At 53.2% G+C, this 25,519-nt stretch overlaps 2 protein-coding genes and 1 pseudogene across 3 annotated transcripts; 2 read left to right on the top strand and 1 right to left on the bottom strand.

Annotated features, from left to right (window-relative positions):
* Window positions 1–6,549: 6,549 nt before the first annotated feature.
* On the bottom strand, window positions 6,550–7,681 carry LOC133283157 (olfactory receptor 14A16-like; annotated as a pseudogene).
* Window positions 7,682–10,948: 3,267 nt separating this feature from the next.
* On the top strand, window positions 10,949–16,718 carry LOC133283158 (sperm-associated antigen 4 protein-like). 2 transcript variants are annotated; one of them, XM_061479664.1, is made up of 9 exons: window positions 10,949–11,058; window positions 11,308–11,392; window positions 12,110–12,177; window positions 13,035–13,075; window positions 13,875–13,971; window positions 14,485–14,569; window positions 15,110–15,222; window positions 15,774–15,941; window positions 16,324–16,718. In XM_061479664.1, exons 4-9 carry the CDS (start codon window positions 13,068–13,070, stop codon window positions 16,576–16,578), a joined length of 726 nt encoding a protein of 241 aa, XP_061335648.1. In that variant the 5' UTR covers window positions 10,949–11,058; window positions 11,308–11,392; window positions 12,110–12,177; window positions 13,035–13,067; the 3' UTR covers window positions 16,579–16,718. The 2 variants fall into 2 exon arrangements, with proteins under 2 accessions (XP_061335648.1, XP_061335649.1); XM_061479665.1 differs by lacking the exon at window positions 10,949–11,058 and having other exon boundaries at window positions 11,124–11,392.
* Window positions 16,719–18,794: 2,076 nt separating this feature from the next.
* Window positions 18,795–25,327, top strand: LOC133283151 (uncharacterized). The gene is made up of 4 exons (XM_061479659.1): window positions 18,795–18,841; window positions 23,001–23,469; window positions 24,875–25,018; window positions 25,199–25,327. Exons 1-4 carry the CDS (start codon window positions 18,795–18,797, stop codon window positions 25,304–25,306), a joined length of 768 nt encoding a protein of 255 aa, XP_061335643.1. The 3' UTR covers window positions 25,307–25,327.
* The last annotated feature ends 192 nt before the right edge of the window (window positions 25,328–25,519 follow it).

Genomic DNA, 25,519 nt, shown 5'->3' on the forward strand with positions numbered 1-25,519 from the left:
TGATGCCAGCAAAGGTGGCTGAAGCCATGCTGGAGGCACGGGTGACTCTGTGCCTAGGCCGGGCTTGCTGCCAGGGCTGGTGTCTCTGCCAAGTCTGGCTTTGCCCTGGGGGCTCTCGGGGAGGGCAAGGAGGAGTCCTGGGAGGGATAAATCTGCCCCTCACCTTCTCCAGCCTCATCCAGGACTCACCACACCGCAGAGAAACATGAAGGTCGCAGTGCTCAGCATGGCCCTGCTCTTCACCATCCTGCTGTGCACCCCAGCAGATGCTCAGGTGAGTCCCCAGTGCCTCGTGGAGGGGCTCAAGGCTGGGAACAGGTCTTGGCTGCAAGATATCAGCTCCCCTGCAGGATGAAATCATAGTGGTGAGCATGAAACCCCTTGAGTTGGCTTCTCCCTTTCCCAAGCAAGAGGAAAGGGAGAAGCCCCAGGTGATGCAGCTTTCTGCCTTCCACAGTTCTGTTTGTTCCCAAGCTTCCGCGCAGTATAGCTCCTGATACCCAGAGCCCAGCTTCTTCCCTGAATGGTCGGACCTATGGAGGTCGCCCTAGGAGGGCCTGACCCATTCCTTCTCTCGGTGCCCCCACACCCCTCCCTTTTGGGCCCCTTCGTCCTTTTGGTCCCCTCAGGCATCTCCTCCCTGGGATCTCCTCTCTATCCTACCTAGGGTCCCCAGATGCCCTCCCTTTGATCGTTCCCAATGCCTTTGGGACGTCGCCCCCCTCAGTCCTTTGCCTTTCATCCTGTCCACTGTGGTAATGTCCCCAAAAACGCTTCCTTGAACCCCAGCTCCCAAACACTCTCCCAGTCCCCTCACTTTGGTCCTCTGCAGTCGTCCTTCTGCCTCTACCAACCACCACGCTTGAAGTCCCCGTATCTTCCGCACTTGAATTCCTCTACCCGACATTAACATCCCATACAGTCCTGTCCCTTCAACGCCATCAGCCGGGTTAATTCACGCCAGTGCCCTGTCTTTGCGTCCCAGTCATCCCATCCCCTTTGGAGATCCCTAATTCCCCAGGCTGTCCTTCCCTCTGTCCTCACCCCTGGTCACTGCATGAACAGGTACCCCAGGTGCAACTTGGAGCAATGGGGTGGGGGGAGCAGAAGGGATCTTCCTGCTCAGACCAGATGGAAGCCATGGGCCTGGGGAGGCTGGGGACCCCTGTACCCCACACAAAGCCCCACCAAGGTCCAATCCGGACAAGCTCTTTGCTCTCTTTCCCAGGCAGTCTTAGAAGAAAGTGGAGATGATAGCCTGAATGTAAGTACTGGGGTGGACTCAGAGGGCAACCAGTCTGGGGAACTAGATGGCAGTTTGCGCCTCCCATCCCTTGCTGGTCCCTTGCTGGTACTGGGACATACCAGTGACCAGTGAGCTTTTGTGGTCTCTCTACAGGGGGAAATCAAAATAGAGGAAGGGAAGAAGCCTGAGGTAGGTACCATGAGTTCTGCTGTCCCCAGATGCTCCCCTCACGGCCACAACACTCCAGGACATCCCAGTGTGCCCCTGCGCAGCCCAGTGCATCCCACTACAACCCTCGAGAGCAGCCCCACACCCCAGTGTTTTTCCAGGGAGGCCCCCTTCCCCTGGGTCCCCCTTGCACTCCCATCCATCCCATTACAACCCAGAGCACCCCAGGATGCCCCAATACACGGCCATGCACCCAGGTGGGCCCCTTCCCCAGGATCCCCACTGCTTTCTCTGTGCCACCGTACAAATTCACATACCCAATTTCTCCCTGAAAGCACCTTCTCCAAGGACCCCATTGCTCACTGCTTTCCCTGCCTGCCAGTACACCCCAGTGCACCCAAGGGTGTCCCTAACCCTCCCTTTCTCCCCAGGTTCCTTTCGAGGTGCTTCTCCGCCAAAAACGCCTGGCTGTAGGTCTTCGTGTCTAGGTGAGCAGCATCAGGGCATTTCCAGCCCCACAAGGGATTCTGAGACCCAGGAAATCCCTGAGCCCTCAGGGGTGGCCAGAGCTTGGGTATGGAAGACGGAAACAGAGGGGACTGTCCATGATCCATGTGCCAGGGCAAGCTGGACAGAGCTGCCTTTCCTTGCACTCAGCGGGGCTCAGCAGACCCAGAGGATCACCGTGCCGGACAGGCAAGGGCTCTGGTGCCATGCAGACCCCCAGGATCACCGTGAGGGCTGGGCAGGGCTCCGGGAGGTTTCAAGGCATCCTGTTGTAAGGGATTCTGGGTGCCCTATGGATCTCACAAGAGCCAAGCCCTATCCTAGGCTTACTGGGGTCTCCAATTCCCTTCTCCTTCCCCAGGTCTCTGCAGAGAGAGACACTGGGGACAAGGCCCCTCTCATGTGCCAGCAGACACCATGGGCGACTGTTTCATTTTGGGATCTGTTTTTCAGGACCGGAAGTGGTGGTGACATCCTTATCGTGTCCCCCTCCAGCGGCATGAGGAGGTGGTCGTCCCTGCAGGACCCCCCCTGAGCCCTGGGGAGCCCTGGGCCATTTCCCTCTCATGATCAATAAACCCGTTCAGCAAAGCTGCGCTCTGTGTGCCTGTGTCTGTGGCCCCTCTCCTCTGCCAGCGGCCGCATGCCTGGATCCTCTCTGGCTGCATCACCACAGTGAGCAGAGTGGCTGAGGGAGTGTGGGCTCCTGTGGTGTCTGTGTAAAGGAGATTCCCTTCCCACACACCGTGTGCCCCAGGTAAGGGCAGAGGAGGGCAAACTGGAGCGTCCCTCTGTCCTGGTTTAAACCCAGCTGGTAACTCAGCACCAGGCAGCCGCTCGCCCATCCCCTGGTGGGACGGTGACGGGAATCGGAAGAATAGAAAACCTGTACGTGGAGGTAAGAACAGTTTAATAATTGAAAGCAAGTAAAATACAGTGATAATATAAATAATACCAACAATAACAGAAATTATAATAATACTAGGAAGCAACAGAAAAAAAGAAATGAAAATCCAGAAAACACAAGTGTTGCCCAATACGATTGCTCAGCTTTGTAGGGTTTCCTAGTGTCATGAAATGTGGTGAGAGCATCTAGTACCTCCCTGCGGTACCTGAATAGAAACTTCCAAGCAGCAGCTTGTAGTTTTTACTGGAATCACTCCAATTCATCCTCGGGATACTCTCCCCGCTACCAGAATCTTCTCCCTACAGCTCCTACAATTTTCCACCAGCGCTCTTGTGTCTGCCAATCCTCCTTGCTATGTTGCTAACACTCTTCATACCCAAACCCCTCTACAGTTCATCCATCAACCTTCCCAAGCCTGTTTTTCCTGGTTGCCATTCATTTGGTTAGAGCTCTTGAAAACTAATCCGTTATTTGTTATGTGCTGACAGGCTCATGGGCTTTCAGATCATCTAAGGGCACAGTTTTCTAGTTTCCGTGTAGGCAGCAGTTGGTTGCGTATGTCTCTTTTTTATTCATAAAACAGCTTTAATTCTTGAGGGATGGGGAAACAGAAAATCTGACAAGGGCTCAAGCAGACACAGAGATGGCAATTTCGTGTTAGCTTTGCTTCCTGTAAGAAACTGATATAGCAAATCTTGGACAGCACAGAGATGTGATCATAAAACTGACTCTCCATGGGATAACGCTGTAGGAGAGAAAGGGGAAAAGATCCAATCGTCTGTTGGTATAACAAGCATCTGCAGAGCTAGGACTCCACCCGTGCTGTTTGAAATATTTATCCAAACTGACACTGTGTGCAGGCTATTTGCCTTTGTTTTATGACTGGAAGGTTAAAATATTGTAGTGAAGATAAAAGGGAAAAGGAAGATGTTAGAACCAGGGTCATGTAAGATAGATAATGTGTATTATGATATGATAGAAATGTGTACTTTTAGCTTAACTTAGGTAGAAGATAAAGAACAATGTTTGTGTTGTAAGTCTGTGGTGAGATAACAGGATTTAGTGGCCCCACTAAACATGAGGGAATTATTTCACACCACCCTTCTACTTATCAGTTAGAGACAGTGCCTCCCAAACATCTGCTGGTTTTGGATACTCCTTGTCTGCCCATCCTGTTTTGCTTGCAATAAATTTTGCACGAAGGTCACACTGTTCTGAATCTTTGCCAGCTATACGAAGAATTACAGATACGGCTGGTTTCAGCTAGTTTTGTGATTACTGGGGCATCCAACTGTGCCAAAGGTGAAAAGTACAATGAGCTTCCTAACGGTTCCACCGACACAGCAAGGCGCTCTCGCTTTGGCACATAAAACTGCACGTGCATTCTGCTTTCCTGGTGAGCACTTCCAGCTGTCCTGGGGCACGACCCACAGAGTGCAGACTTCCAGCCTCCGCTCAAACAGCCGAGATGCCAGGACAGGAAGCTATTGCTAGCCATCGCGCGCACACAACGTGAGCTCCACAGCAGTGCCACCAACACGGTAATCCGCCCGTGTTTTGGCACTTGAAACTGCATGTGCGTTCTACTTTGGTGAGCACTTTTGGCTGTCCTGGACCATGGCTTACACTTTCTCCGACAAAAAAGAAGAAACCTTCTCAAAAAAGAAAAAGATACGGCGTACAAACAGCCCCCATCCCCAGCCCACGGCTGTGTGCGCCAAGCTCCTGCCTGCGTGCAGCCGCCAGCACTGAGCGCGGGACTCGTCCCCCGGCAAGAGCAACCCCCCTTTCCTCGCGGGTGGCGGGAGACTCGCTTGCTGGGCTCGGGGAGCGAGCGCGCAGGCGCAGAGCATGAGGCCGCGGACCCCCGCCCCACCGCCCAGCTGCTCCGGGGCGGTGCTGCTCTCCGGGGACTGGGGCTGCCCCCAGCGGCCGGCGGGTCCGGAGCGGCAGCAGGGAGGGGGGTGTATACACAGGGCTCTGTGTGTGTGTGTATGTGTGTGTGTGTGTGTGTGTGTGCGCGTGTGCGTGTGCGCGTGTGCGTGCGCGTGTGTCCGTGTGTGCGTGTGTGCGCATGCCGCGGGGGGTGCTTGCGGGGGGTGGGTGTGGCGGCGTCTGCAGAATGCCAGATGCAAACGCTACTATATTTCAGTGTCAACCAAAACTAGGCTGACTAAATGAAACTTGATACCAGAGAGCTCTCGGCTGTCCTGCCGCGTGGCTCACAGAGCGTGAATGTCCAGCCCCTGCTCCCACAGCTGAAGAGCTACGACAGAAAGACGGTGCTGGGCATCACCTACACACGGGGAGGTCCGCAAGGGCGCCACCAACATGGCAATCTGCCCTGGCTTTGTGCATGTGTGTGTGCCGCGGGGGGCGGTGTGTGGGGGTGGGGTGCGCACGCCGCAGAATCCCAGGTGCATCAGCGCCTGTATTTCAGTGCGTCCCGGGTTCAGCAGCAGCAGCAGTCATTTTTCTGCACTGACGGTGCAGTGCTGTGTTTTCGAATTTAGTCTGGGAGCAGTGCTGATGATAACACAGTGATGCTTTTAGTTCTTGCTAAGTAATGTTTACTCCGATCAAGGACTTTCTCAGTCTCAGGCTCTGCCAGTGAGGAGGGGCACGGGAAGCTAGGAGGAAGCAGAGACAGGAGACATGACCCAAACTACGGTATCGTGGTATTCTGTTGTGGTATTGTGGTGTTCCATCCCACAGCACGTCATGCCCACTACATAAACTCGGGGAACTATACAGAAGGCCTAGAAGGAGGAACGGGTGTGTGGAGAACAATGGTCAAGGATGATCCTCCCAAGAAAGTTGCTGCTCCAGTCCTTGGTGAGCAGCTTCCCAGATGGAGTGGAAGAGCTGATTTTACTCCAACTCCTGTGATAAGGAATACTAATCCCTTTCTAGTCTGCTGAACCCAGGACAACAAGACATAAGTGGACAATCTTATGATCATTGGAGGGGCCCTGCCTCCAGCCATGTAGAGGAGCGGGAAAATCGGGTTTGCTGGACTGTGTGGATCAGATGGCCTGGCACATCAGTCCCACAGAAGTATAAGGCTTTGGTAAATACCAGTGCACAGTGCACCCTGACGCCACCAAACTGTTGAGGGGAGGAACCCATTTGTATCTCTGGAGTGACAGGAGGATCCCAAGAGTTGACTGTACTGGAGGCTGAAATCAGCCTAATTGTGAAGGAGTGGCAAAAGCACCCTATTGTGACGGGTTCAGAGGCTCCATGCGTCCTTGGCATAGACTGTCTGAGGAGATGGTACTTCAAAGACCCAGAAGGGTACCGGTGGGCTTTTGGTATAGCTGCCTTGGAGGAAATTAAGCTAGGCTGGGTGTCAGTGGGTGGGTGATGAGCAATTGTATTGTGCATCACTTGTGTTTATTGTTGGGTTTTTTCCTTATCCCCTTTTAGTTCTGTATTATCTCCCCTTGTTATTTCCCTTATCATTATTATTATTAGTGGTAGTAGTAGCAGTGTTATATTATACTTTAGTTATTGGAATGTTCTTACCTCAACTGATGGGATTTACATTTTTTCAGTTCTCCCCATCGCTCCAGGAGTGGGGAAAAGGGAAGAACTGGGGGGGGGGGGGGGGGGGGGGGGGGGAATGAGCTAGCAGCTGCATGGGTCTGAGTTACCAACTGGGCTTAAACCACAACACACAGAGAAGAAGTTGCTGCAGAATCATTTATTTCCCTTAAGTACAGTGAGAGCCCCCCACTGACACAAAGTCTGCAGGTCACACAAGATGGGCAGATACTGAAGTAGCAGGGGATGAAAATTGACATGTCTTAGAGGACAACATCACAAGTGGAAAAAGGAAAACAAATGTAAAGGAGGAAAGACAGACATGGCCTGTCATGACCTACACTTGGAGCCCTTTGCAGAGGAAAGCAGGCAGTGTATGGCTGCTGAAACACATCCAGTCATCAGCATCCCCAGAACATCCTTGAGCTCCTAGTTCCTCAGGCTGAAGAGGAGGGGGTTCACTGTTGGAGGCACCACCGAGTACAGCACGACACCACCAGATCTAGGGATGGGGAGGAGCTGGAGGGGTGCTTCAGGTAGGCAAATGTGCCAGTGCTGACAAAGAGGGAGACCACGGCCAGCTGAGGGAGGCGCATGGAAAAGGCTTTGTGGCATCCCTGCTCAGAGGGGATCCTCAGCACGGCCCTGAAGGTCTGCACATAGTACCCCACAGCGAAAACAAAACACCCACATGTTATAGAGGTACCAACCACAAGAAGCCCAGCTTTTCTGAGATATGATTCTGAGCAGGAGAGCTTGAGGATCTGGGAAAATTCACAGAAGCACTGCTCCACAGCATTGCCTTGGCAGAAAGGTAAAGAAAATGTATTAGCTGTTTGCAGCCCTGCACAGAGAAACCCACTGCCTCATGCAGCTGCTGCTATGTGGACACAAGCTCTGCTGCCCTGAAGGGTCCTGTAGTGCAGGGATTTGCAAATGGCCACGTAGTGGCCATAGGACATGACATTGAGAAGAGAAAATTCTGCTGAAATAAAAAAGACAAACAGAAGAACCTGTGCAGCACATCCCAGGTAGAAGATGGCCCCGGTGTTCTGGAGGGAATTGGCCATGGATTTAGGGACAATGGTAGAGGTGGAGCCCAGGTCCAGGAGGGAGGGGCTGAGGAGGAAGAAGTACATGGGGGTGTGGAGGTGCTGGTCGCAGGCTGTGCTGCTGCTGCTGAGGCCGTTGCGCAGGAGCGCAGCCAGGAGTATGCCCCGGAAGAGCCAGAAGTTCCGGAGCTGCAGCTCCCGCTTGTCTGAGAATGGCAGGAGGAGGAGCTGGGTGATGGAGCTGCTGTTGGACATTTACTGCCTCTGGGCATGGGGCGCTGTCATCGGAGAAAAAGGCAGTGACAGGTTAGGACAGGAGGGATGTCCGATACAGAAGTTCAATTTACACACGACTCTGCTCCCACTGCCCAACCTACTCACCAAGAGTAAAAAAACATCAATGCTCAGGATCCTTCCCTAGCAGGTAAATGCTGCCTCAGTGTCTTTCAGAAGGATGCTCTGAAGAAGTGCTCAGAGGGACTGGAAATTGGAGCAGCATCACCCACAAAGCACTTTAACACAGGGTTAAAATACTTTTAGACTAACTTAGGTCGAAGATAAAGAACAATGTTTGCCTGGCAGAACGAGTTGCTGAATGTGCATTTGCCTTTTGCTGTGTGTTGCTGTGTGCATGCCTGGGCACCTTTAGCTAAAGTCCCCCTGTCACAGCGGCATGCTTGATGGAAAACTCCCGTGTTACCAGGACATTGCTAATGGTCTGCTGCTGTTACTGACTGGCATTTCTCCCCTCTTTGGTGAGGAAGGTAAAGGCAAGAGAGACAAAGCCAAGGGGCAGATAAAATACATCCCTCAAGGGCTTTTAGAAGGCCTCCCAAAGGAAAGATCTAGTCTCTGATACAGACTGGACTGACATGCCCTGTCCATGTGGCAGGGCAAGCTCATGGCTGGAACTGAGCTGGCACTGGAACTGGTTCCAAGTCCAGAGCCCTCCTAGCTCCAGCCAGACATTGCTGGATGTCCCTGCTTTGACAGCTGATCCCCAGTGTGTGAGAAGTGTCTGATCCACCGTCTGCTTATGCCCTTTGAACAGCTTGTGATGTGTGAGCGCGCATCAGCATTGAATAGCTGAGCTAGTGAAAGGCAAAGATGTGTTCCTTGGCCTCCCTCTGGGCCAAGGCAGGGGAGCAGGCCTGCTATGCTGTGGCTGGTCACTCTGCTAAGGTGGTCGTGTGTTCTCAGAAGCCCCAACAGAAGGTGGGGATGCTCAAGGGCTGGTAGCTGCAAAGCAGAGGAGGAGGGGCGGGCAGACTGCCTTACCTTACCCAGGTAGTAGTCCTGGTTTTGGCTGAGTTCATTCTCTTCCCTGTAGCTGGTGCAGTGCTCTCTTTTGGCTTTAGTCTGAGAACAATGCTGGTAACACACCAGTGGTTTAGTTGTTGCTGGGTAGCACTTACCCTGATCAAGGACTTTTCAGTCTCTCATGCTCTGCCAGTGAGGAGGGGCACAAGAAGCCAGGAGGAACCTGACCTGAACTAGCCACAGAGGTATTCCAGACCACAGCATGTTATGACCGGTATAGAAACTGGGGGAGCTGGACAGAAAGGACCGTTTGATGCTGGATCAGGCTGGGTATTGGTCAGCGGGTGCTGAGCAATTGTATTGGGCAACACTTGTGTTTTCTGGATTTTCATTTCTTTTTTTTTCTGTTGCTTCCTAGTATTATTATCATTTCTGTTATTGTTGGTATTATTTATATTATCACTGTATTTTACTTGCTTTCAATTATTAAACTGTTCTTATCTCCACGTACAGGTTTTCTATTCTTCCGATTCCCACCACCGTCCCACCAGGGGATGGGCGAGCGGCTGCCTGGTGCTGAGTTACCAGCTGGGTTTAAACCAGGACAGAGGGACGCTCCAGCCAGGCGTCCTATGGTGTCTGCCCACTGCTCCAACACAAAAGCACCTTCCAACAGCCCCCAAAGCCAGATCCCCCTATCTCCCAGTGCCCCTCACCTCCCAGCACTACCATCTCCCAGCCCCGCCTGCCTCCCAGGACTGTGTTTTCCCCCAGGACTCCCCCAGGAATGTTGCTAGCCTCAGACCAGGGGTCTCTGAGCAGGACTCTCCCTGCCCCCTCTCCATCCCTTGGGTAACCAGGGGGCTGGGAATGACCCCTCTTCCTGGGGCATGAAGGATCCCGGGATTAGGGAACACTGGGAGGTGGGAGGACAGCTGCGGTGCACTGGCAGGTGGGGATACTGCCGGGTGACTGGGATCTTCAGTCACAGGAGGCGATGGGGAGCACTGGTGAATGCTGGGCACAGGGAGATGAGGGTTCGGCTTGAAGGAGTGCTGGGGTGGTCAGAAGGCCCAGCTCCAGCCCACCCCATTTCCCATGCACTGTAGTCCCCAGTCTTGGGCAGTCCACAGCCATGGCCTCCCCAGTGCAGAGAACGGAGCAGAATATCCCCTGCCCTGACCACCAGCCTGCCACTGCCTGGGGCCACCATACCCACCCAGGTCACTGGAGTCCCACTCTGCAGAGCTGCCTCCAGATGGTGGGTCCCAATGACTCTGTCCCCAGCAAGGCTCTGGCTCCCTGGGTGGCACTCGGACACTGGTCACCCAAGGCCCTTGTCCCCAAGGGATGTCCCTTCAATGCCCTCATCCTTGGCCAGGCCAGCTCTGTCCCCGAGCAGGATGTGGCCACCCGGAGGGACACCGTGAAGCAGATGCTTGTCCTCAGGCAGCCACTTGGAGCTAATTGCAGGGACAACAGAGTTCCCATGGCAACAGGAGAGATGTTTGTTCTTGTCATCCCTCCTGTCTGTGTGTAGCTGATAAGCTTTATTTGCCTAGGGCCAGGAAGTGCTGGGGTGGTCACGGTGCCCAGCTCCAGCCCACCCCATTTCCCATACCCTGCAGGCCCCAGTCTGGTCCAGTCCCCATGTTGCCCCAGGGGAGCCCAGAGGGAGCCCTGCTCAGCCCCACTGTGACATCAGAGCCGCCAATCTTGACTCAGAACTGGGCACCCATACAGCGTTGTGGGGCAGGGAAAGAGCCCACAGCTGCACGTGACTGTTGCCCCGGGCAGGGAAACTCCCGTGGAAGGGCAGCGTGGAGCTGCTGCTGGAACTGGTTTTGCCTGAGGAGCCCAGACTGCTGAGGCTTAGGAGGAAGAACTGAGCAGGGAGGCTGCCTTTGCCCAGAGATGGCAAGGAGAAAGGCACCGTGGAAAAGAGACCAAGAGACCTTAAATGTCTCCTTTGAGACCACAGCTGACCAACGGTCAGCACGAGATGCTGCAGGGCGGAGCCACAGCCAGGCGAGTAGGTACGAAGTTGGCTGCTCGTGCATGGGGCATCAGCTTAGGACGGTAGCTGGGACACGGCCTAATACAGCCAGCAGGTCACGGATCAGCATGGGGAAGCTGACAGACGCTTCTGCGCAAGAGCCCTGTGCATTGCCCACCCCCTTTCTGGTGGGCCGTGGCTGAAAGCATGGCTTGCTCTCCCAGCAAGCACTGAGAGCAATCGGCATCTTTTTTGTTTTCCTCCCACAGGAGCCTTTTCACAGAGGTGGAGCTGGTGAAACGCCTTCCTCAGTCCACTCCCAGCTCATCCTCTCCAGGGCCACCAAAGCGTCATGACAAGGCCACTGCACTTGCAAGTAAGCTCAGCACTGGCTCTTGCTGCAAAGTCCTTGGGGTGAACTCCGAGCGCTGCACTGTGCCAGAAGTCTGGCAAAATGTCACAAGTGGCTGGAGAAATGCAGGCTGCTCTGCTCTTCACCCCAGAGAGGTGGTGCCTAGGCCTCGGTGCTTGCCTCCCTGCAGGGAGCCAAAACGCTCTTGGCTGAGCATCCTGGAGAAGAGACCTCAAGACAGAGGCCTAACTTTTCCCTGGTTTCTTTGCCCAGGGACGGTCTTCAGCCTTGTTTGCCATGCGGCAGGTACCCTTGCATCCCTGTGGAGATACCTGCTGATCGTGTGCATCTTCACTGTGTACGTACTACCTGTTTCTGCTGTTGGGCTTTTGGGGAGGCGGTAGCCTCATGCTGCAGGGGTCAGGGTGCAGGGAGGGAGCGGGTGAGAATTGGGCTGTGCTGCCGGCTGTGCTTCGAGCAATGGGGACTGCTGCTGCCGCCGCCAGCTTCTTCCTGTTCCTCCGCTGCAGGCTGCATCTTTGCTGTCAAGCAGAGATGGGGAAAGGAGTATGTATGTACTCCGTGTTTCTGTGTTGGACACGGGGAGAAAGGAGATGTCTGAGGGCCAGTGCAAGCAAAGGGGAGAGCAAGGGGTGTTCCTCAGCCAGCTCCCCACTCTCACAAGCACTGCTCATGTTGTGGCCGTTCTCAGGGAGAGCCAAGAGTAAAGCCACTGGGCAGTCTCCCTGCCACACATTCACCAGAGGCCCAGACTTTGGTCATGGTAGGACAACCTGCTGTGTAGCCAGACGCAGGGGTGCGGAGGCGGAAGTCCTGATTTGCTCAACCTCTTTACTTTCGGGGAGTAGTGAGTCCTGGAGTTCTTCTTTGGGGGAAGAGCTGCTGGCAGTTTTGAAAGGTGTGGACAGAAAGTGCCCCTCCTGGGCTCTTCCCTGGCAGCTGTCTGTCAGCAGCAGGCTTCCAAAACAGTGGCTTTCGTGCCTGGAAGTGGTAATCCAGCTGGTTTGCTCGAAACCTGGCTCATTGACAGACATAGGACACCCTCCTTTTTCAGGCAAAAGATGGCCGTGCACAAGAAGAGGTTCTTGAGATTCATTGTCTTCTTGCTTCCAGTGGTTCTTGGTGAGTCTGTGTGAGCAACCATTTGAGAGTAACAGCCTGGTTGTGCTGGGTGCCAGCTTTTCTTTTTGGCCCATATGTGTGGAAACTCGCATGGTCCAAGTGCTTCTGGTGTGCATCCTTGACAAGGACTTGCTTTTCAGCTAGCAGTAAGACTGGTAGCCTCCCAGCCATGCTGCTGCACTGGCCACAGGACCAAAGGGCTTGCTTAGTCTGCAAGCCTGCGAGAGAAGGGAGCATGTATTTCCAAGCCTGAACTGGGGGATACCCAGAGGGGCTGTGCAGGGTGACTGATGCCCCTCCTGATACCTCTCCTGGCTGATGTAGCCTGCTCTCAGGGCTCACAGGAGCAGTAAGGGGAAATGGGAAAGAGCTCTGGGTCACCGAGCACACCTGAAGCTCATGGCTACACAATGCCCTGAAGCCTGTGGTGATGGTTTCCAGTCAGAGGCACGTCCTGTCTCTGCACCCTGTGTTCCCCACCTCCTCAGCTTAGCTGCTGCCCCATCCACAAGGCAACCAGGAGGAGACCACGGTGCTTCAGGGACCACTAGCAACCCAGGTCAAGTGACTGTCTCTTGGTGATGTGAATTGCAGCTGGTGTTTACTGTGGGACCTCACTGCCAGCGTGGACAATGCAGGCAAAGGCACAGAGAGAGGTTGGTGGACCCTCTGGGACAGGCAGCTCCTGCAAGGGAGCATTGCTGACAGTGGCTGGCTAAATCGTGGGCTTTTCTGTGTCCACACAGAGTGAGCCAAAGAAGCAGTGGCTTTTGCCGGGGCTTCCTAGGGAAGCCTCTCCTGGGAAGCCCCAGCAGCTCTGGTGGTGGATACTCTAACAGAGAGTTTTTCCCTTTCAGGCTCTGACACGGGCAGCCGCAGCAGAAACAAAGATGCTGAGGTAAGAGATGTTTCCTGAGCTGGAATTGGACCTATGCAAACAGCATCAGCCAACCTGTCATGGTTTAAGCCCAGCCCGTAACTCAGAACCACACAGCCGCTCGCTCACTCCCCCTCTTCTCTGTCGCCCTGCTCCCCGAGGGATGGGGAGGAGAATCAAGAGAATGTAACTCCCACGGGTTGAGACAAGAACGCTCCAGTAACTAAGGTGTAGCACAAACCACTGCTGCTACCACCAGTAATAATAATGATAAAGGGAATAACAAGGGAAGAGAATACAACCGCTCCCCACCAGCTAATGGTTCCCAGCCCGACCAGAGCCGTGATCTAGCCCTTCCGGGTAACTGCCCCGTTTATATACTGGGCATGACGTGCTGTGGTATGGAATACCTCTTTGGCTAGTTTGGGTGCAGCGTCCTCTCTCTGCTTCCTCCCGGCTTCCCCTCCTCCCTGGCAAAGCATGAGACTCAGAATGTCCTTGGTCAGAGTAAACATTACTGAGCACCAACTAAAACCAGCGGTGTTATCAGCGCTGTTCCCAGGCTGAAAGTCAAAACCACAGTGCTGCACCAGCTACTGAGAAGGAGAAAAATTCCTGCTACGGCTGAACCCAGGACAACCTCGTGCTACCTGCACCCATTTTTCTAACAGCCACGGCTCCTGTACTTCCCTCTGGCCATTGCCTTTCTTTCAGCGTGGGGAGCAAGGGAAGCATTCACAAACCAGAAAGCCCTGTGTCTCTGCTCCTTGCAGAGGGAATGGGCTGCTCTCTGACAACATCTGCTTTCCTGTTCCTGCAGGAATTTGCACACCTTGTTGACAGAGCAGACCCAAAAGTTGCAGCTTCTGCTGGAGGAGGTGGCTCAGCTGAAGGTGGAGATAAGCCGTTTGAAGAAGGTAACCCTGCATTTTGGAGAAGAAGGCTTGGCTGGGCAGAAGCCCTGAGGAAGCACTACCTGGGATTAGTAGTGGGCTCAGCCTGCTGAGCGCAGCAAGCCAGCTTGTGCCAGGGGATTGCTGGGTGAGCTTTGGCACTGCCCAGGCCCTATTCTGGGCCCAGGTTAACTGGTGCTTCAGGCAGTAGGAATCTTCCAGCATTCTTCCCTTGGCACGGGCACCTTTGGCTGCTCTGGCTGGGCCCTGAGCAGCAGGGAGACCCAGGCCCACTCCCATGGCCAGCCTTTGTGGACATGGCCTGAGCATGGAAGGTGGGAACAAGGGAGTGAGGACCCCATGGTCGTGGCCACATATACTGTGCTTGTGGCTCACGTCAGCTGCAGTCTCTCAGCTTACTGGACAAGGCTTGCCTTGTGTTTCTGACACTGACCCTCTGCCTTTCTGGGTGCTGGTAGCCATGCTGAACTGACTGCTGACGTGCTCATTTTCTGTGCTTGTTTGTGTGTTTCCCAGGAGAGGCAGGAGGTGAACCAGGCAGCCCTGGAGTTGGCTTCGGAAGTCTACATCAGAAGATCTGACTGGGCCCTGAAAAGTTCTGGTATGGACACAGCAGCCCATTCTCCTTGCCATGCACTTGTCTGTAGCACTCCCCAAAGGAGGATGTCCTCCAGGTGCTGCTCTCCTAAGCAGGGGAGCTGAAAGCAGGGGAGCTTCATGAGGTCCGAGAGCATGTCTGTGGCAGTGGCTCTCTTGGATTCCCTCCTGGTCCCGCTTCTGCGCAGGTGCCTCTGGCACTGCCCCCCCCACATTCCAGGCCTGACGGAGGGGCTCTCTTCCTCATCAATGCATTTGGAAAGAGAACGGATGGGTCATCCTTTATTGCCCACACAGCAAGCCCTCAGCTTTGGTCTGCCCTCATTCACCAGCACCCTCAGGCCTTCTACTTGTGGCGCTGAGAGGAGCAGACACCAGGCATATGGGTGCTGTCATCCTGCGCAGCTAGGCACCCCTACCAGCATGGAGATGAGGAGAGGACTGACAGACGTGGAGCTGTCCAGCAGCATCAGAAAGGGCATCTGAGCACAGGGTCCTCCTACTCGGTGGCCTCGTGCAGTCACCTGCTCTCCCTTCCTTACAGGTGCCACCATTGACATGCAGAGAACTTCAAAGACCTATGACTGCAAAGAGAATTGGGGCTGCAGGGTTTTATGGTTCTTCCACACTCCCAACCCTCCTGATACGATTTTGGAGGTATTGTAGCAGAAACCACCAGTGCATGTTTCCTTCCTGAGAAGCTGGGGACTGACCTTGGGCATTGTCCTCTCAGTCCAGTGGTAATGCTCAAGCCCACAGTGCTGATCTGTTGCCTGAAGCCAAAGCTTGGACTCAGGGCTGGCCTCGATAGAAAGCAGTGGCTCCCCTCAGGAGGGGAACAGAGCTCAACTGCAGCATCTTGCCCACAGTCCTCAGTCACAGCCGGGTGAACGACTTTCTCCCTGGTGACCTCATTTCCATACTCAGCCCTAGCAGTTCCTTTCTGGGGTGGGAGGCAGGGGGTCCTCTGCAGAGCCACTGGGCAGAGAGCTGTGTCTGTAAGGGCCTGACTAGGTTGGCTTAGTAACAGGTATTCTCCTCTTTTCATAATACTGAGAGGCTGCTGCTTGTGTCTCATTTTCAAGCCTCATTTTCAAGATGGACTAGACCCCCCAGACACACCAGCACCTGTGCTTCAGGCTACATGAGCAGCTGTGTTGAACTGAACATGGGCTCACGTTTCATTAACTCTCACATTCTGATTGCAGCCGGATATTTCCCCAGGAAACTGCTGGCCATTACAAGGGCACCAGGGCCAGGTGGTCATCAGGTTGCCAGCACGAGTCCATCTGACTGCTGTCAGTGTGCAGCACACCTACAAAGAGGTCTCTCCATCTGGGACCGTCACCAGTGCCCCCCGAGACATCGCTGTCTTTGTAAGTCTCTGCTGGGTGCTTCTGGCTGGCACGTGGCCCTGGGGCAAAGCCGTGACTGGAACTTGCTTGCTTTGTGCAAGCTTTGTGCAAGCAAGTCCTTGGAGATTTGTGTCCTGCTTTCTCCTAAGCCCTGCAGTGCACTTGCAGGATACTTCAGGGGCTCTAGGGGTTCCATCCCTCTCAAGACTCATTCTGGTGAGAGCACCTCAGGGCTCTTGAATAAAACACAAGGTGGAGACAGTGCTTAACTACTGCTAGAGCCCCAGGAGAGGCTCAGTAGGTAACAGCCCATGCAGTATATGCTGATCCAGCACATACAAACATCCTCTTTGCCGGGACAAGTCTGAGCTTCTCTCCTTCCTCCTTGTGCTTTTCCCTTGAGGGATTGAATGCAGACAGAGAAGAGGAAACTCTCCTTGGGATGTTCGTGTACAACGTGGCAAAAGAGGCTATTCAAACCTTCCCTCTGAAGGTACAGTCTGTGCATGAAGGCAAGATGCCCAGGAGAAAACCAGCAGTGCCTGCAAGTCCGTGGCAGGAAGAGCGTGAATGCTCTCTCCCCTGGCGCAGGGGCCCAGACCACTGCCGAGGAGGCCTGGTGGAGCTGGGAGGACTGAGTAGCATGCCGTGGGGGTAGCAGCAACAGGTTTGCAAGGGCAGGGTTGTTCCTGTGGGAGCTTAAGTCCTGAGAGACCCCTGGCTGCAGCTGCTGCCTTCAGCAGAGCCAGCTGCACACATGGCCTCTCCACCAAAGCAACATCTTTGTGCCAGGAGAAATAGGGATACCTGGTGGGGAAAGCTGCCGGACAGCATTGTCGCTCCACCCTTTGGCCTGCTGACAGGCTGGACAGTGTCCTTTCCTCCCAGCACAACACGTCCCTTTTCTCCTGGTGCCCTCACACCTGCCAGGAGGAAGGCAGGCAGAGAGCATGGCGGGAGCTTAATGGACTTTCACACCAACTGTCTCACGCATAGGAGGACCTCCCCAGCCTCTCTGTCAGCACACAGCAAGCTGCAGAGGGAAGGGGGCAAAGGGAAGGGAGGCGCAGTCCCCAGCAGGCCAGGTTCCAGAGGGTGTCTTCTCCCTTCCCGTGCCTCCAGTCTCTGCAGGAGCCCTGGTACCAGCAGTGAGCCTCAGATGCCTACAGCCACTCCTACCCACTTTTGGAAGCTTGTTCCTGAGCAGGAGCAGGGCAGGCAGGGGGAGAAACGTCAATTGCACCGTCACACTTAACACCTCAGTTTTCTTGTCACTCTCTTCACAGAACACGCACAGAGCCTTTGCGCACATCAAACTTATTGTGAAGAGCAACTGGGGAAACACGGCCTACACCTGCATTTATCGAGTGCAGGTTCATGGAAAGATGGAAGAACAAGAAAACCTCAGCTGAAACCAGACAAGAAAAAGAACACAAATAAAAAAGAGAAATGGGGGAGGAGGAATAAATGGTTTGTCAGATCAGAGTGGTGTAGAGGATCTGTCTCTAAAGTAAGGTGTGCAGGGAGGTGCATTGGGGGATGGGTAGCAGCACCCGCTGACAGGGCTACAGGGCAGCCTGCAGGCAGCGGATGTGGGTCACCCACAATCCTTGGGACAGCTCCTTGGGGCTGCCAGGGGCTTGTGAGCTTCCTCTTTTAATTTCCCAGTAGCGGGGCTGGAGAAGCATTGGATTCCCCAGTGCACCATCAAAGGGGTGTGTGTGATGCCTGCCTTCTCCCGGGGGTGGTTTCAGGGGTGTGCAGCCAGCTGTGCAGCCAGGGGTACCGCGGGTTGTCATTCCAAGTAGGGTCCCTGCACCCCAGGGGCTGCGAGTTGGAGCAGCCTGGGTGAAGTCATCTCCCTGCTGAAAGAGCCAGCGCAGGGCAGCTGAGACCAAAGCTGATGGACAGGTGAGATCTTCTGAAAAGCTCTTTGATATCTCGTGTGAATTTCATTTGACACAACAGCCCCATATGCGCTCCTGCCGTGTTCCTCTTTCCTTACTGCTGGAGGGCAGGACTGGCTCTGCCAGAGCCCCAGCAGAGCCCCCTCCTTCCAGGGACACCCTCAGCCTGCACCAACCAGAGCTCATGGAAGGGACCTGCCAAAAGTCTTCCTGAAACCAGAGAAGAGGCAGTTTCAGGGTGCTCTGTGAGAAATGCATCAGGTTTCCCCCAGAGAATTCTCCCCTAAATTGTCACTGTCTTTTCCCTTTTGGAAAGCCCCCCATAACAGGCTCAAGCAAATGTCCAGTGACAGCTCCGTCACCCACTTCCTCCTCCTGCCATTTGCAGGCACGTGGGAGCTGCAGCTCTTGGATGTCTGACTCTTCCTCGGCATCTACCTGACTGTACTCCTGGGCAACGAACTCCTCATCACCACCACAGCCTGCAACCAGTGCCTTCACACCCCATGTACTTCTTCCTCCTCGACCTCCCCCTGCTGGACCTGTGCTCCATGTCCACCGCTGTCACTAAAGCCATTCCAGGTCCCTCTGGAACACCAGGGCCACCTTCTTCCTGGGATGTGCTGCCCAGGTCTTTTTCTTTCTCTCCTCAAACACACACGAGTTTTATCTTCTCACCATCACGCCCTACAACCACTATGTGTCCATCTGCCAGCCCCTGCATGACGGGACCCTCCTGGGCAGCACAGCTTTTTTGTCCACAATGGCAGCAGCTGTCTGGGCCAGAGGGTTCCCCAGTTCTCGGCTGCACACTGTGGGACTTTGTCACTTCCCTCTGCTAAGGCAATGCCCTTAGGACCAAAGCTGGGGGAGCAGAGTGGGTTCCTGTCCCCTCTCTGCCTGTTCTGGGACAGTTCCGCCACTGTCCAGAAGCTCTGGGAGAGCTTGGGAGCCCTTCCCTGAGGCCATGTATGAGGAGATCGGTTACAGCTCAGCATGGAAGAAGCAGGCAAGGTTCAGTTGCCCATGTTCAGTGGCTCCCCTCCATGGGGCAGATCTGCCAGGCTTTTCCCCCTTACTCCCTGTCCTGGGTTCAGCAGTAGCAGTCATTTTTCTCCTTCTTGGTAGCTGGTGCAGTGCTGTCTTTTGACTTTTGGCCTGGGAACAGAGCTGATAGCGATGTTTTGGTTTGGCCAAGGACTTTGTGAGCCTCATGCTCTGCCAGGGAGGAGGGGAAGCCGGGAGGAAGCAGAGACAGGACACCTGACCCAAACTGACCAAAGAGGTATTCCATACCACAGCACGTCATGCCCAGGATGTAACTGGGAGTTAGCCGGAAGGGCTGGGACTGCAGGGTGGGAGGAGGTATGGGTCGGTGCTTGGTCGGGCCTGGGGGGTGAGTTATCGGTCGGCTGGTGGTGAGGTGATGTATTCTCTTCCCTTGTTATTTCCTTTATCATTGTTGTTATTGGTGGTAGCAGCAGTGATCTGTGTTATACCTTAGTTACTAAACTGTTCTTATCTCAAGCCGTGGGAGTTGCATTCTTTTCGATTCTCCTCTCTGTCCCTCCGGGAGTAGGGGGAGAGCAAGAAGGGGGGGGAAGTGAGTGAACAAGCTGTCTGACTGGGTTTAAACCAGGACAGTTCTTTTTGGCGCCCAACGTGGGGCTCGAAGGGTTGAGATAACAACAGATCTGACTGGATTAATAGTCATTCGTCACAATGCTGATTTATTGGCTCTCAGAGTTGTTCTTGTTGATCTCACAGCTTCAGACCGTTGTAACTTACTTAGAGCCGGTATTTGCTGTATTAGTGTTTATCAAGTGTGGGGCCTGGGCTAAGGTTCTTGTCTCACTGTGCTTTATGGCAATGGCTTGTAACACGGGTGGGCTCCAGCAGCATGGCGGGACGGACGTGGCCGTGGACTTGTACCTGGCCGTCCGGCTGCTCTTCACCGTCCTGGCCCTCGCCCTACTCTCCATCTTCGTGAGGCCGCGGGGAGCCGAGGGGGAGCGGCCCCGGGAGCCGGCGGCAGCCGAAGCGGCTCAGGAGAGCGGCCCCGGGGACCAGGCGGCGGCGGGAGCGGGGCCGGAGGCCGCGAGGGGACGGCTGCCGGTGGAGGAGGTCGGGGCGGTCGAGGAGCAGAAGGAAGCGGCTGCCGAGCAGCGGGAGAAGGCGGTGGAGGAGCCGAGCCCCACGGCCGAGCCCAGCCCCGCGGCCGAACCCAGCCCCGCGGCCGAGCCCAGCCCTGCGACGGCCGAGAGCCTTTCCCGGAAGCCGCCCGCCGAGCCCCAGGAGGATGCAGGAGACCACGCAGCATTTCCCAGCAAGGCAGAGGAGGAAGAGCTGGACTCAGGAAAAGAGAAGCTGGTGGTGGGAGAGCCGGGAGGCACAGCAGCTACAGCAGCCCCAGTGACAAGTACAGCAGCATCAACTGAGAGTTCTGAAGGTTTTGAATGGCCTTTGGGTATCCTTGGGACCTGCCTGCTGATTGTGATGGGGATCAGCATGTTGGCACACACACAGGCTGTGTTCTACCCACAACCATTTTGTCTGATCTCAAAAGTTAAGCAGAGTCAGGTTTGGGTCTTGTCTGGGGTTAGACGACGATGCAGGGGGACCAAGAGGTTTTCCCCAAGGCTGGACAGTCATGAGTGGCAGGGTGTGTGGGACAGTATGGGCAAGTATCTAGTCCACTGGGCCCCTCCAGTGCTTTGGAAGCATCGGAGATGGAAGGCAGCTGTATGGAGTCCCCAGCAGCAAGCTGCAGAAACTGCTTAAGGGGACAGTGAATTATTTTAAGCCTGGTGGGCCCATGGCACTTCAGGCCATCAGAGCAGAGATGCAACATAGAGATGGACTCATGATCGAGGGGTGGACTTAGCAATGGACACTATTGCCCAGGTTATTCACGAGGGTGAACACTGCACACAGTCTCTCCTGCTCTGGAAGACTGTTACAAGAGATGGAGCCTGAAATCATGGACCAGATGGACTCAGCAGCTTTATAGCTACTGGTCCATGCACTTAGATAAGAGTGATGGTATATTGAAAATGTGGGATCTGAGCATGACGTGAATGATATGGAATAAGGGGTGGATAATGTCCTTGGTTCAGCAGTAGCAGTCATTTTTCTCCTTCTTGGTAGCTGGTGCAGTGCTGTGTTTTGACTTTCGGCCTGGGAACAGAGCTGATAGCGATGTTTTGGTTTGGCCAAGGACTTTGTGAGCCTCATGCTCTGCCAGGGAGGAGGGGAAGCCGGGAGGAAGCAGAGGCCTGCTGCATGCAGTATGTTTTGGAACGAGGTTTTGGTTTTCCTCTACTTTTTGTTATGGAAGCTGCTGCTCTTTAGCAACAGCCCTGCTGAATTCCTCACCCTAGGGACTGGTGGTGAAAACACAAACCTAACTGGAGATCCTCCAGCACTCTGGTTCTACTACAGTGCTCAGAAATAACCAAAAGACAGGGTCTACAGCAACAAGAAGAAGAAAAAACTGATAAATTAATCCCTCTGGGTAGCCTAAATAAGTGTATAGCAGCATCCTTTAACAGCATGGTACAAGACCTCCCACTGGAGAAGATACATGCTCTCTATGAGCCGTTGGCTGAGCAGAGGAATTCCAGCAAAGCATGTTTTGTCAGTTTGGGGCATCAGTAAGATGTAGCTTCTGTTTTCTTCACGCTCAAAAGTCCAGTCTGTGAACCTGTGCCACAAGCTACACACAGCATCATATCTAGAAGACATGTACCTTCCATTTGGAACATCTGGATTTCTCCTTTAGAATTAAAAAAAAAAGTTATCTCTTTTGCTGGAGAAAGTGTTGTGTGGGGGTATTTTCTGAAAGACTGCAAAGCACCTCAAACCAAAACAGCAATTGTCACTTACAGGAGTTAACCCTGCAAGCCGTGTGCACTCTGAAGGGTCCAAAGGAAGGCTATTGGCTTTATCCTAGCCCAATTTCAGCATAAAGTAGTAATGCAATATTAAATGAAAATGGTAACTGCAGTTACCTGAGCAAAACTGTTTTTTTGAGATACCAGCTCCTCTACTTTACAGGATTTAAGCTCCCTGCTTAGCTTGTCTGGAATGTTAAAATATTGTAGTGAAGATAAAAGGGAAAAGGAAGATGTTAGAACCAGGGTCATGTAAGATAGATAATGTGTATTATGATATGATAGAAATGTGTATTATGTGTGAGCAACCATACCGGGAGCTATCCCTCTGGTGGTTATGTAGCATGTTACTTTAAATTCCATTAACGTCTGCTATTTTTTCCCTGCCCCTCTCAGGGCACAAAGCGAAGAGTGCTCAGACTTCAGTATTTTGTCTCGCTTCCTATGCTTAATGTGGGATACTAAACCGTTTGTGTTGCAAATTACTCCCTGAATCCAGCATTATTGATTTCTTTTCTTTCTTTTCAACGAAAGGCTTAATTACAGAATCTGTGAGTTTCACACACACACAAAATAATTAACTTTCATAGGACTTCCGTGAGATCAGCAGGCTGTGTTACGATCTGAGGTTCAGGGAGATTATGCCACTTAGAGGTACTCACTACTTTTGAAAGCCTCTTTTGGAGTTACTTGATGTGGTTTCAGCAAGTAAGAATGTTTTATGTTTGCCGGCAGGTAACTCTGAGCACATGAGTTCCACAAATCACTTCCCAGGCTGTCAGAAAAGTCATCTACACAGTGAGGTGCATCCACTGATAAGCCAGTGCCTCCTGGTGGTGGTCGTTAGGCGGACGTGAGGATGAAGGCCTGTAGTTCCTCTTCATCACCGCGAGTAACCTCTTGCTTTCAGGCAGATTCAATAGGGTTTCAGCTCCTATCCAAACCTCAGGTTGGGTACAAGCTGGTTTTATGTATCTTGAAGCAGAAACTTGTCAGGTTTGCAAATTTTGTTACTCTGGCTATCTTTTGTTCCTTTTCTTTCTAAAGATACTATTTAAACAAGAATGTCTTAAATATTAAGCTATGAAATCTTATCTACTACAATTCTGCCTAGCAGCTGTAACTCCTACAATTCTGCTTCACCGTTCTTGCAACTTTGACTCCTACGGTTCTGCTTCACCAAGCACAGCGACTGCTTAAGCAAGCAGGCACAATGTTAACCCTTTATTTCCCGGTATCAAATCGATTGGAACAGCTGTATGGGTCTGGTACACTGGCAGCGTGGTCAAGGTTGAGCAAGTCGGCCAGGAGAGCTGCGAGAGCCTGCAGAAGAGACAAGGACCGCTGGCGAAAAAAGCAGGTCAAACGGCTGGAGTGAGCACGGCCAGCCTCGCGGTTAGACCTGCTGCTCCAGACGGTACTGCCGCGGCCGCGAGCGCAGCCCGGCCGAGCTTCGCGAGAGCAGTGCGGGGGGGGGCGGCGGCGCAGGGTGGCTACGCGAGCCTCCCTTTAGGTCCCAGCTCCTGGCGGGGCCGCCGGGGTGTCCACGGCAACGCGCGGGCCATGCATGATACGGGGCCTGCCACGGCACCAGGCGGAGTCGGGAGTGTTGTCGGGGGCGCAGCTATGGTCGCCGACGCGGGGCGAATTTACGCTCTGCCGGCGGCCAAGGGCACGGAAGAGGCGAAGGCGGCTAGCTGTGGCCACGGCTCCAGGCAGGGCCTGCCCCGCGCGCCGGGGACCGGCGAGGTACGGGGTGCTGGTGCTGGGCTGCGCGGAGCGAGCGCCGGAGGCTCTGCCTCCCGGGTACGATCGTTCCGCGGGCCTGGGACGGCTGTCGGTGATGGGAGCCCTGCCCGCCCGTGGGCAGGCGAGGGGTGGTCTGGAGGCCGTGCTTCCTCCTTGTAAGGAGAACGGCTCGGATGCCGGCTTCCCTGGGCTTTCTCTCCCTGCTCGCCCTGTACTGGTGCCAAGCCAAGTTTTCGCTTATTCTGAGTAAGGCAAGAGCTTTCAGAGCGTCCGTGTGATGTCTGAGAGCACGTTCAGCTGTTGAATCAGCCCTCGCTGCTCTTCCTGGTGTTCCTGTCAGTCCGTGGCTGGGTTGGTAACATGTCCACTGTGAAAATAAAAACAGCTCCACGTTTTCACAGTAACACCCTCTGTGCTCTCCCTTGGACCGCTGAGTCTGTCCTCAGTCCCAGAGATAACGGTAAATGGTTCCTGTGAGTGCTCTTATTAGCACCATAATGTTCTTTTGTTTTAAGCCAGGGGCACTCACTCCTTTTATGCCACAAAGTGCCAGGACTATGGCAGGGCTGCACTTTTTGATTATTTTTAATGCAATAGAAGAAGTGAAGAATTGAGATTGTTATTTAAATGTTTTTTGCTTTTAATTAACAATTTTTGATCGATTTATATAAAATATCTTCCAAATGTTTGGTTTTGCTTCAAAGTGGTGAATACCTTAAGGTGTTTGTGACTTAAATAAATGACGATCAGATTTCAGTCAGGTACAGTCAGGTGAGCAGGTTGGTAGCTAAGGTTTTCTTCACTGAAGAGAGGGGGTTATGGACAACTTTTTTACGGAGCATCTGCCACTTTTGTACAGTCCAGCACTTTGTTTACCTATGGTACAAAATTTCATCAGTGCTTTCTACGGAAGGGTGAAAGTGACAGTTCTGGAGCACTTTTAAAGCAAGTGGTGTGTAAAGTTTTAATAATCCATTCACATGCGTCTGACAGTTGAAGATTTTTACCTTTTGTTTTGAATGCAGAATGCTCAAGGTGCGTTGGCATACAGGTCTTTATGACAGCTGTTGAGTGATTGAATAGATGTTGGTTTATCCTCTGTCGTTTAGCAATGAGAATATGAACACTGAGATACATCTACTGAAGTAGTATGAACTACTGATTGCTATGTGATGGAAGAGCTTCTAGAGAAATTGGTAAAATCTTGGCTGGGCTTTGAAGACCACAGCTAAAGTGAAGTTGAGACTGTGCCCAGTCTTCACTGTGTAACAGATTCATCCTCTTCACGTGTCAGTTGCCTGCATCTTGTTAGTCCTGCTCTGTTGCAGTAAGAATGCGATTTCACTTATTTTTGTCCTACCAGTTGTATCATTCTTGTTGTCTTGTCCTCTTTTGTGGATTACAGAGATATGTGGGAAAGTTGTACGTAGGCCACCGCCACAGAAACGGGATTTACTACTGGCCTGATGGTTCCAAATTCACAGCTCTTTATCTTGGCTGTGTAGAAGGCTATGGGACGCTGGAATGGAAGGATGGCAGAAAATTTCAGGTAACTGGGAAATTGCTGTGCTAATACTGCAATTCCCGTGCCTTTCAAAGTCAGCAGTGTTTTGCTTTGGTTTGGTTTTTTTATTTATTTTTTTTTCGAGTCGCTCCCTTAGTGTTTTAGTTCTTTAGAGCAAAATTGTCATGCTTTGATCTGCCATGATTTAGGATGCTATTTCAACAGCTTAGCTTCTGCTGTACTCCACTTTTCCACGGGGAAATGTTGAAGGAGGTGATAATAGGATCATTTGAGCTGGAAAAGGCCCTTAAGACCATCAAGTCCAACCATTAACCCAGCACTGCCATGTCCACCATTAAGTGGTGTACATCCGTTAAGTGCCACATCTACATGTCTTTTTAAATACCTCCAGGATGGTGACTCTACCACTTCCCTGGGCAGGCTGTTCCGAGGCCTGACCGCCCTTTCAGTGAAGAAATGTTTCCTAATATCCAGACTAAACCTCCTGTGGTGCAACTTGAGGCCATTTTCTCTTTTTACTCTGCA

Source organism: Pezoporus flaviventris, unplaced genomic scaffold (assembly GCF_033815535.1).
Source record: "Pezoporus flaviventris isolate CSIRO_AGI_PZ_B2104156 unplaced genomic scaffold, CSIRO_AGI_Pfla_v1 ptg000154l, whole genome shotgun sequence".
NCBI classification, from domain to species: Eukaryota; Metazoa; Chordata; class Aves; order Psittaciformes; family Psittacidae; genus Pezoporus; species Pezoporus flaviventris.